The sequence below is a fragment of the Heliangelus exortis genome, chromosome 8 (genome assembly GCF_036169615.1).
Source record: "Heliangelus exortis chromosome 8, bHelExo1.hap1, whole genome shotgun sequence".
Classification (NCBI taxonomy): Eukaryota; Metazoa; Chordata; class Aves; order Apodiformes; family Trochilidae; genus Heliangelus; species Heliangelus exortis.
In genome coordinates, this window is record NC_092429.1 from 27,034,659 (window position 1) to 27,046,151 (window position 11,493).

An 11,493-nucleotide genomic window follows, 5' to 3' on the forward strand; every position below is an offset into this window, starting at 1 on the left:
AGGGAATCAGACTGTGCATCACCTATAATTTTCAGAACAGATATGGCTCCAAATAAAGATACAGGCAGCTGAGTAAGAATCCTAAGTGCTCAGAGGAAAGGAAATAGTTCTTCCTAGTTTGGCATCATCACCAATTCTGGCCATTCAATTCTCTTTCCCTTCAGGCCTCAGACCATTTCACACGGTGTTCACCATGGAATGACACTTGTTCCCTACACACAGGATCATTATTTAATTTGTAAAAGCACAAGAGCAATTCCAGGAAGGGTTGCCTTCAAATTTGCTGATCTGAAGCACTGCTGTAAGCAGAGAAGTTTATTCTATATACTAAAGCCTTCTTCTCTATTAACAAGATGCTGCTTCTATAATAGTTTTTATGATTTAAAAAATTACAAGCCAACTCTCTGTAGACTTAGGGGATGGAGCACATGAGGTAACAGTGTGATGAAGGGTTTTCATCTTTCTGTGAGAGCAAAGAATAGATGCCAAGGTCTGAAAGGCTCATAATAAACTGGCAAAATGCAGGGGAGAAAAAAAGGACAGCTATGGCATATCAGAAGTCAGGCAATTGCTTTTATATGCAAGCCAGGAAGTCTGTCTTGGTTGTATTTAAACAGAGTTTCATATCTCTTTTCTAGTAGCCTGCTTTAAGGACTGATTAATGTGTTTCTTTCAATGTGGCCTTTCACTGACCTGTACTAAAGGGAATGATTAAAGGGTTTTTATAAAACACATATGTATACCAATTTAGCATAACTACCTCACAGATGAGCACCCAGTGATGAACACCACAGCAGTGCCAGGTGATTTTATTTTCTTGTAATGACAAACACTTAAATCCTAAACACCAGGTTTTAGGTCCTCTTTGCAGACCCTGTGTCCCAGCCAAAGACCCAACTGCATGGATGTTTACTGCTATTCACTCTTTGCCATGTATTGCTCTACTGGTAAACAACCAAAGACAGTGTGCTGAAGTTCTCTATTTTTAATTTTAATAGATTGAGTCTATTAATGGATGTTTGATAGATAACATTCAGCAAAGCACAGTGCTCTGAGCCTCCATTTCAAGGCAAGTCAGACAATTAACAGAGGCACTCATCTTGCAGAGCTACTGCCATGCCTCAAGTGTTTAGAAACCCAGTCTAGAACCACAATAAACACCTTTCTGTAACAGCCTACAGGATGAGACAAGAGTGTGTGGCTGAACACTTAGCCTGCAGACAGCTTTTTCCATGTTTGTTTACGCAACAGTTAAGTCTAAACATCTCCATAAAGCAGATGATGCCATTTTACAGATGAGAAGTGCACAGAAGAAAGGAGACTTAATTTGACTTGACTCAGACTACTGAGCAGAAGTATCAGATTTAATGTCTTTTCATGCATGGAAGGCTATTTGCATACTCACACATAAACAAGTTGCAAAAGCTCTCTTTACCAGCAGATGAAGTTATTTAGGATAAAGCCCAACAGAAACAAAACAACTTCCAACAACTGGAAGAAGTCCATCTGCCAAAGGCATAAGCAAAACAAACATATAATAAACATCAATAAACACAACTAAAACTTGACAGCTAACATCTTTCCCACCTGCTTTCATCATCCAATGGTTACTGAAAACACTTCAGTGTAACACCATAAGATCAGAAAAAAACCTCTAATTTACATTACTAACAGAAAAACCTTTTAGCAACAGAGAAATTCAAGTCAAAGCATTGCAGCACCCTCTCGTGGCAAGCTGGAAAATTATGTTCTCCATAAGCAATGGGCTCAACCCCTAGCTCCCCTCACCTTCCCAAGTGCCCTTGTACAACAGGTATGGAGCTCTGGGAATTGAAGGACAGGCAAACAAGGATATAGATGAAGGCCAAGGATCTGGTACAACAACAAATAGAGATGACACACTAACTGTAGGCACCCCCAAACAATGTCCACAAGGACATATTGCACCACCAGAAGAAGAAACAACATGTGCTCATAGTGGGTGAGTCTTACAGGGCTCTGAGGCACCCATGTGCTGACCAGGTAAAGAACCATGAGGTTTGATGCCTTCCAGGAGCAAAAATCCATGTCAGTGAAAGGAAGAATACTGACTACTTGGGAAGAATACTGACTACTACCTGTTGTTGCTTTTCCATGAAGGCATAAATGACACAGAAAACATAAGGCTGGGCAAAATCAAGGCAGGATATAGACCACTGGGTATGCAAGTTAAGAATTTTGGGGCTCATGTTCTCATCTCCTTTATCTTGCCAGTTAGAGGAAAAGGGGCTGTGAGATATAAACAATTAATGTGTAGCAACTTCTGGCTATGCAGTTGGTGCTACCAGTAAGGATTTGGCTTTTATGACAATGGGACTTTCTCTGATGACCATAAGGGAGGGGACAGAACAAACATGTCAAAGCTTATGTCTAACTTGATGCCAATCCTGTCAGGATGAAAGTGGGTTTGAAAACAAACCAGAACTGAGTGATACCAACACAAAATGATCAAAGAAACTTTCAGAGCACCTGTTCAAGGTCTTGCCTACACCAATACCAATGCCTTTGTGTTTGGACAAGGTGCCATTCTAGGAGTAATTTCACCAAGATTCAACACTATATAAAGAGCACATATAGGACATTCAGCAATTTAAAGTTCAAGTTTGAAGAACTTGCTATTTTAAATTTAGCGCCTTAAATCTGAGCCTGAGAGCTGCCAACTACTAGACTGGATTTTTTCATAGACAAGGTGAAAAAAAAATTTATAGGAGAAAAGGAAACGCAAATCAGTTATCTCTTTCACTTGTACAGAAGGGAAGCTTTACAATTAAAATCCACATTATAAGATTAAAAAAAAAGCATTAAACACAAGCAGTAATTCCATGCTTCTGCAATCTAGCTCAGACCTCTTAAGCTTGAGTTCTGCTGCACCCAGTGACTTAATGGAGGAAGAAAGCTATGCCACTAAATATTTCAAGAGATCTTCAAGGTTATTCAGATCTCCAGGAGTCCATTTCCCTCTTCCTAGATGATGTAATTTGTATCAATTTTTTTTTAAATTCGTATAAACAGACTTCTTTTATTGCTAAACAGTCAGCATAGTTTCATTAACTGGCAAGTTCTGACACACTAGATCACTGGACCAGAAATAACTCTGAAATTACTTCTTTTTAAATTCTTTCAATGCTAAGCTGAGTATTTTTTCTATTTTTCTTCTATTAAGTAAATTACAGAGATTCTACCTTAGCTGTATTTCGTCTTAGCTTCTGTTCTTGGCTTTTCTAAGCAGCAACACTAAATTTATATTCTCATCAGTTGCACAGTCTCCCACAAGTTTCTGAATAGCAGCAGTAAAACTGAACAGTCTTGTTAACCCCATGACACAGCTGGTTAGCAAAATGAACCCTGAGCAGCAAAGGCTTTGAAAGAATCTTGGTAAACTGAGCTGACCCTGTAAGCTAAGAAAGGTCTGGTTATATTAATTTCTAGTCCAGTTTGGTTGGCAGGGTTACCTTCACAATTCAGGGGCTAAAAAGTGATGATGTACTAATATTTTCAGTTTTTGTCAAGAAAACAAGTTCATGGTCTATAAACACCTTTTGGACCCCTCATGCTTAGTGTAAAAGTAGGCACTAATACTGATCTACTTGGATAATATTTGAACAAGCTCCTAATGAGGAAGTTTCTTCACTTTGCCATTTCTGTATGTTCTGATGTGTCTACTGTACAGTATTCTACAGTCAACTTTTCAAAAGTTATGGGTCTAGTTGAACACCAAGTCTAGAACATTTCATGACCTATGCTACATGCTATCACCAAAATAGCCAATATTAATATCATTTCTTTAGTTTCAAAATTAGCCCCGGTGCTGAGCAACTTTTGTTGCACTTGACCTGCAACAAAAGTGACTTGGGATCTTATGCCAACCCACTGTAAATCCCACCTGTGAACTCCAAAGATTCTATATGTATATTCACTATTCCATTGTACTTTATTCCACCTCTGGGAAGAACAGAACAGAAGGAGGTATTTTGTTAATGTTTTTTTGCTTTCCAAAACCAACAGTCCTGTAAATTAACATTTGGTTGTGCTCCAGGAGCTTAGAACTCATATTTTTGTGCCTGAATTCAGTTGTCAGCTATGTGGGGAAACCCCCAACCCAGAATGGTGCTCATTACAGGGACTTCAGTCAGTAATCCATTTACACCTGACCACAGATCAGTTCAGGAGGCCCAACAGTCTCATTCAACATGCATCATTATACCCAAGACTGTACTTTAAAAGCATTATCTCTGGAGTTGAACATTTAAGATAGAATCTCCAGTGTACTTAAATTTGCTATTAGAGAGGAGTTGCAAGATTCTCTTTTACCTTTTCCTCTTTTTCCATTTTGTTCATTCCTGTAATTTCCTCTGCAGCATTGTCTTTAGCTTACATATCCCAGTTGAGATGTTGACAAACAGAAGCAATAGAGACACACTTGATACTTTGTTTTGGGGATTATTATAGCAAAAAGGAAGGAGAAATAGACTGGGGGCTGCATAAGGTCACAAATCCAGAATGTTCTCATCTTCCTGACCTCTAATTTGACCCAAACAGCAGCAGGAGATGGTTCCTATGCCTTTGACATATGTAGGTTAGAACAAGGAGCTGCTGCTTCAGTTTCACTTCAGTATTAAGTAACAACAAAAACAATCAACAGAAAGATCAAAATCCAAACCAATAACATTATCAAATTAAAAGGATGAGTGGATGCAGAACTGTCCAACAGAAAATGAGGTTTCCTCCATAGAAAAGTTTTTCTTAAATAATTGTAGTACCAACTCTCGAGCCACTATTGTCATTGAATACTTTAAAATAAATGTAAGTGAAGCTCTAAGTTTCTTAACACATGTTATTGTTTTTAATGGGAGTATCATAGTAAGATTAAAATCCTAAGGACAATGTTTGGGTGGGAGTGACACCAGAAGAGGAAAGAAATTCTTGAAAAAGTTCAGTATTTAAAGAAATACATTTAAATGGCCTTTAAAGAGCACTGGAAGATTGAAATTAAACTGATTCAATTCTTAGCAAGAGGTTTCTGTGCATCTTTGTCTTCTCTTCAAAACAGGTGTGTTATTTTTTGACTTTTTTAAAATTTCTGTGCTGATGTAGCTGATGCTACAAGTCATCTATTAAAATGTTCATTTATAGACAGTTGCAGATAAGCTATCATATTGAGAGATGCTCATATCCTTACAGACAGACCACAAAGCACACAAAACTTCCTAACCAGATATGGGTAACATAACAAAGCTTTGTTGTTGTGGTTTTTCAGTGTTACCAACAGGAAGCCTCAATGGTTTTGTAAGAGTCACTTATTCTAGAGAGAAGCATTTCTATGGATAATACCAAGATCAGCCTTTAAAAATAAAGTCCTTCCTAACCACAATTCCAGAGAAATGTCAGGGATGATGCACTAACAGTGAGGGAACCATTAGTTCAGACCCAGCAAGTCAACTGTTGCCCTCCTCAGCACAAGCTTTTTGTGTTCAGAGGGAGAGAGGCTGCTAGTGGCCCAAATAACTACAAAAAATATTTCTTTACCAGTTAGTACTCTGTTAAGGATCCTGTATTCCTACTTTCACCTGCAAAGCCAGGTGAAATTTGCACTACTGCTGCCCAGCTTTGGGTGATCCATAACTGCATGCTGCTGAAGAAACTATTGCCCACTCAGCAAGCTGTGACTTAAGCTGTCAGGTTCAGAAACAGCTGTAGGTGAGGCCTTAGTCTGAGGTCACCCATCCTTGGACTTCTGAAATACAACCAGGTGAAAATGAACTTGGCAAGGCTCTGAGCAACCCATCTTCCATTTAATAACTTTCACGTGCATCTGTACTGCATTATATTTACATATATAAGCTGCTGTTTCTTGTTTTGTGTAAGGTAGATTTTAGCCCTGTTTCTTATGAATGTTGCTCTAGGCAACTGTCAGTGGTATTTAAAAGACAGCCTCAGGATAATGAGTATACTGGAAACATTAAAATTCTGACAACTAAGAGAAACAGGGTAGGATAAATCACACATTCATTTAGCTTTACTTATAAAACAAAGATTTAAGAAGAATGATTTTACTTCAGCAAGCACTGACCTGCTTTGAGAACAAATAAACATGACATACACTGAAGTCAGTGGGTCGCAGAACAGGTCACTTCTCCTAAACAGGAGTGAAAACATGATTTCAAGCCTACTGTCCCAGAATCTGTAATTAGTACCAGCCATACAGTATTCCCAAAGCCAGCCCTGCTGCAGCATCTCTAGGAAATAGTCCAGCTACCTTCCAGCTCTAATTATGTGAGCTGTCTGTCCTGCTAAATTAAAAAAAAGATGATTTAAGCCACTTCTGACAATTTGCTTTGGTGTTCAGTAGCTTACACATTCACTTTCCACTTGGTCATGTTCCTGTTTTAAAAAAAAAAAAATGCCTTTTTTTTTTTTTTTTTCTGCAAAACACTGCACTTGCAAGCAATAGCAAGTTGTGAAATATTGCTAGAACAACCTGTACCACACCATCTGCTGCATGTGGAAAATGAGGAATCAGAGATCTGTCTGGGCGTGGAAATTTGATTTTTGAGTTCACTCTGACTAACATCTTTTTGAAGTAACTTCATCTCAGTCTTACCTTCTTTAGTTTCTGTTCCCCTACACCAAAAGTACATAAGAAAAATGTATGTGTCAGGAATTCTAACAGATCAAGAGTCCATAATATATAGTCCATTCCATTTAGAGTTCTCTCATTTGTGAAATACACAATATGCAAAAATACCAACTTAAGACAGAGGTATAAAAATGAGTACTGAATGCAGCTGAATCTGCAGGGATAATTTAGGTATCACAGGGAATGATGCAATAGAGAACACACCTATAATTTCATGTTCTGCAGATGTTTCTATAGACACTTAGCTGAACTATCTGTTATTCCCCAAACAATAAGTTATTTATATTTTATGGTCCCAGAAGATTTCTGATGTACAGTGCAAAAAGTCAGGCACTGAACACAGTGATTATATTGCATCTGCATAGGGCATTTACTTAGAGAAAAGTCTGCAGGCAAGTAACTCTGGCCCAAGCTTCCTGCATTTCCCTGGGAGAAAAAAAAAAGAATGTTTTAGATTTCCTGCAAAGTGCAGTTGTTAAACTGACCCTATTTTCTCTCTTTCTTTACATTTTTCTGCATCTAGTCTTTCAGTTTCACTGAATTTCAAAGGAATGGTGTTATTTTATAATAATATATTTTATAATAATTATATAAGAATATTTAATCACACTATGTATTATTATCTTCCTATTTTAGAATGCTTTTACCATGTGATATAGCACTCTATCTGCTTTAAGGAAGTTTTAATGATAATTTATTTTTAGAAGTATAGGCTTCTCTTGCCCGACCTTGATGCACATTTAGCAAAAGGTTGCTAAATTCCTCCTCTAGAAAACAAAACAGGGAACAAATGTCCTGTACCTACAGGATCAAAAGCTCAAGTGTGGCAGAGCCTTCTGCTACCCCAAGGCAACTGTAGCAGTATTGCAAACAGGTACTGCAAAGGCTTTCCATCCCAGGATTTAAATAATCTGATTTTCCTGCAGTATGTTTTCTACAACACTCAGCAAGTCTCTTCACAGATGAAAAGCAAGCTAACACTGTTCCAAAGAATATCTTGGTAGAGTAGGCAGTTATCACTACTCTTCAAAAAGAAAATTAGAGCACGTCCCTGTTCAAAGGTCATAAGAGGAGCTGAGCAGAGTCCGTGCTGTTGGTTGTCATCAGTTGTACCCCTTCCCTCAAACTACTGGAAGGATAAGGAGATAAGCTGCTTCCTGTTCTCTCCCCTTCTCTAAAAAGGAAAGCAAGCTTATCCTGTAAGGCACCAAGCACTACTTATCTTTGCTGCTTACACTGACCTGTAGGAATTTGGTAATAACTTGTCTTGGCTACAGCTTCTCCCTGTTGGGTTGCTGTCCTTGTAGTATTAGTGAATTCTGACACAGTGTACATGGGAACAGTGTGGGGAATAACCCTTCTGTTTGCACTCTTCCTTTCTAGTACATTTCTAGAAATGTTGATACCTGGCACATCAACATGCTCAGTGATCCATTGCTTGCTCTTCTAAGTCACAGATTACATGCCAGGAATGCTGGCAAGGGGACACTTCGAAGGGTTAATTGCAAAAGGCTGCAAAATCCATCACTCTCTTTTGCATCTCTGCTCCACAGCTAACAAATCACATCAGTGACTGCTTAGGACTTTTCTGCTCAGCTATAGAGCAGTGCTTGCTGAATTCAATAACAGAGTGACCTACAACCCCCAGAAGTCTAGGTGTCTTCTCATGATACAATAGCACGGTACCACAATACAGATTTCCCTGTTCTTTCCATCAAGCAGACACCACCTTCAAAAATTAGTAGGGCTGAGGAAGGAGCCAGAAGGTGTTTGTTCAGGATGCTGTGCTAAATTACCACTAAAGCATGCAGCAATAAGGGCAAAGATGCACTCAACTGTGTTATTCTGAAGTAACTACACGTCCTCACATGGTGTGCCCTGCTTCACACAAACACCCTTTCTGTCCTTGCTTTGTGAGAGCAAGAACCAAATTGTCATCTTGGTACCAAAACATGGAAACACAGACAGTTTGTCATGAGCCTGCTCTGACACTCGTGTGACTTAATATCATCACTAAGTCACACTTAGTCTACACACAGCAATTTTCCTCTGCTGCTAAAGGCCAAGACTTCAGTGTATTGAACAGAAGTGGTGTCAGTGCATAACTTTCAAGATCTACTCCTAGCATTTTGAATTTGCAGTATTAGTCTATTTTATAATTTTTTTTTTTTCCAATAGTGGGTCAGGAGCTTCAGCTAGCAGAGAGTTCTGTTTTGGTTTTAAAGTTGATACTGCTCCCTCAACTCAAAAGCTGTGATAACACTGAGATTTCAAGAATCAGATTTAGTGCTGTGCTCTTGTTTTGATAGATACTTACGTGTTAGCAGTAACAGCAGATGATATTTACATTTAGACTGCTGGTTGAATGTTCCTTAATCTTTTTGCCTATGCTCATTCTATTAAGCAAAAGAAAATACGTATTGTCAGAAGCAGCCTTGCTCTATAAATATTGGCATCTCTCTCCACCTCACACCAAACAATCCAAGCTCTCCACAGCAGATTCTGGTTTTCAGGATTGAGAGATGCATCCACACATCTATTCTCAACACTCCTGTCAAGGCAGACAGACTTCCAGATTCCCAAACCTGTACATTATGTTAAGGTGTTGCCTTTCTGACTGTACTTTCAGAAAGTAATCACTACATCAAACATTTCCTGTATCAGCTTGCTGCAGTAGGGACAGAAGTGAACAGGCAAAAACTTCAACTGGGACTCAGATGGAAGCTGGAATACTCCGGTTAAAATAAAATTGCTTGCTCTGTGAAGAGCAATGTAGCAACAACAATTTATAGATCTAGATGGGCAAGCTACAAGCACCTCGATAAACAGCAAGACAAAGCATAGGGAACGTTTACCTTTACAAACACAACCAGAGGTAGAACCAGCTGCAGTGACAGCAACCGACCACTGATAGTTGGGATCCCTGGTGGTGCCCCCTCCCTCCAGCCGTGGAAGGGGGGGGTGGGAATCCTCCGTCCAGCGCCCCGCAAGTTTTCACGGCCCCGATCTCGCTGCCAGAATCAGGGCCGAGTCCCACATCCCCCGGGACGTGGAAGCAGCACCAGGGGCTGTCCTGCTCCCACAGGCCCCTCTCCTCACCCCGGTACCTCCAGCAACCACCTCTCCCCTTCCTCAGTTACACCCCCCCCCCCCCAACACAAGAGGAAGGGAAAGGCGATCTTGTCCCTTGTCCTGATCCCCCCGACCCGCGAGCGACCGCACCCCCTCCCGGCCCCTTTCTCCCCCTCACCGTGTTGGGTGAAGATATTGAAGCCTCCCTCGGCGGAGAGCCCGGTAGCCTCCCTCCGCCGGCCCGCCGGCCTGGCCGCGCTGCTCCCCCGCAGTCCCCGCGGCTGCTGCTGCTGCTGAGGCGGCGGCTGCTGCTGCTGGAGCCCGGCGCCCGCCTCCCCAACGCGGCCCACCTGCTGCCCCATCGCCGCGCTCCCGCCTGTGGCCCACGCTCACATGCCGTCGCCACCACCGCCGTTCCCGGGCCCGGCAGGCAGCCTCCCGCCGCTTCTTCTCCTGGCCCGGTCCGGCTCGGCTTGGCCTGGCCCGGTTCGCCTCGCCGGCCCCCGCGGCGCTCCGGCCTGGGACTCACGGCCTCGCCCCCTCAGCCCCCGCCGCCATCTTAAACCACAGAGCGTCAGGAGAGAGAGGACAGAGAGGCTCCCTCAGCCACCTCCGGTCCGCCGGGGGAGGTCGCCCGCCCCGCCCCGCCCCGCCCCGGAGCGCTGAGTCGGGCGGCGGGGAGTGAGGAGCCGGTCCCGGGGTCACTCCGCTTCCGAGCGTCCCTCCCTGCGAGGGAGGCGATTTGAGGCTCGATTTGAGGTCAGGCGTGAGCGATCCAACTGTTTGTTGCAGTTGAGAGGGCCTCGGCGCTATGAAGTGTGTTGTTCTCATCTCTAAGTGACTGTTTAAGCACCGTTTTGGCAATGTGGCGTCCTGGCGGGAGAGCCTCGGTGTCTCCGGTGCCCTCATGGCATCACTTAAAAACTGCTGTGACAGTGACAAATCAGCTTGGTGACTCTCGTGGCCTGCCAGCTTCCGTGGAGTCACAGCAAGCTGGGGCTGGAGCAACCTCTGTGTGGCTGCCATGGAGCTGGGAAGTGAGGAGAAGCCCTCTCAATTCATGGAAGTCAGCTTGCTTGCAGGGAATTCTTAGGAAAAAGAAATTTTCTATCTTCCCAAGGGCATGAGGTGCTACCAAATCCTATCCGTGCTGTCACATGCACCCTGCAGCAATAATAATTATGCCTAAAATAAGGGTGGCTCATCCCACTGAGCTGGTGTGTCCTTGGATGCTGTCTGGGAGTGAGGAGCACATGGAAATGCTTAAACTCCCAAAATTAATGGATCAAGAACATTGGGAGAGGTCAGGAATTAGACAGACTTGCTGATAATACATAACACACAATAAAAGAGGTCTTAACATCTGGGTGTAGCATTGCCATACCCAGGGCCTTCTACAAGCATGGTTGTGTGTTTAGGAGCAGTGGGTGGGCATTCTTGGGCAGAAGTGGCCCACGTGGGTAAAATCCACAGTGGAGATAGTTCCTGGTCTAATTGCAGCTCAAATTTGCAGAGTTTGGCATTTATAAATGGTTTGCCTTGTGAAAAAACAAAACAAAATATTCTCCGGAGACTGTGGAGAGACAACAAATATGGGACTCCCTTGTGCTGTTTGTAGTTGTCATGTAGGACAGAACCACTCTTTAAAAATCAACAGAAATATTGTTTTTCTTTCCTAATGCATTCTATTCACTGATGCTAAAAAACTATCCAGAGGAAGGCCATTAGAATTTTAAAAGAAGATG

General features: G+C 42.1%; 1 protein-coding gene across 4 annotated transcripts in view; it reads right to left on the minus strand.

Annotated features, from left to right (window-relative positions):
- ABL2 (ABL proto-oncogene 2, non-receptor tyrosine kinase) overlaps positions 1-10,682 on the minus strand; it is a 44,796-nt gene extending 34,114 nt beyond the window's left edge. The window contains exon 1 of one of the 4 annotated variants that reach the window (XM_071751170.1): positions 9,927-10,682. In XM_071751170.1, the coding sequence (XP_071607271.1) occupies positions 9,927-10,110 (184 nt within the window). In that variant the 5' untranslated portion in view covers positions 10,111-10,682. The remainder of the gene's footprint in view (positions 1-9,926) is intronic. The other 3 variants (XM_071751173.1, XM_071751172.1, XM_071751175.1) reach the window with 3 other exon arrangements.
- Positions 10,683-11,493: the final 811 nt, after the last annotated feature.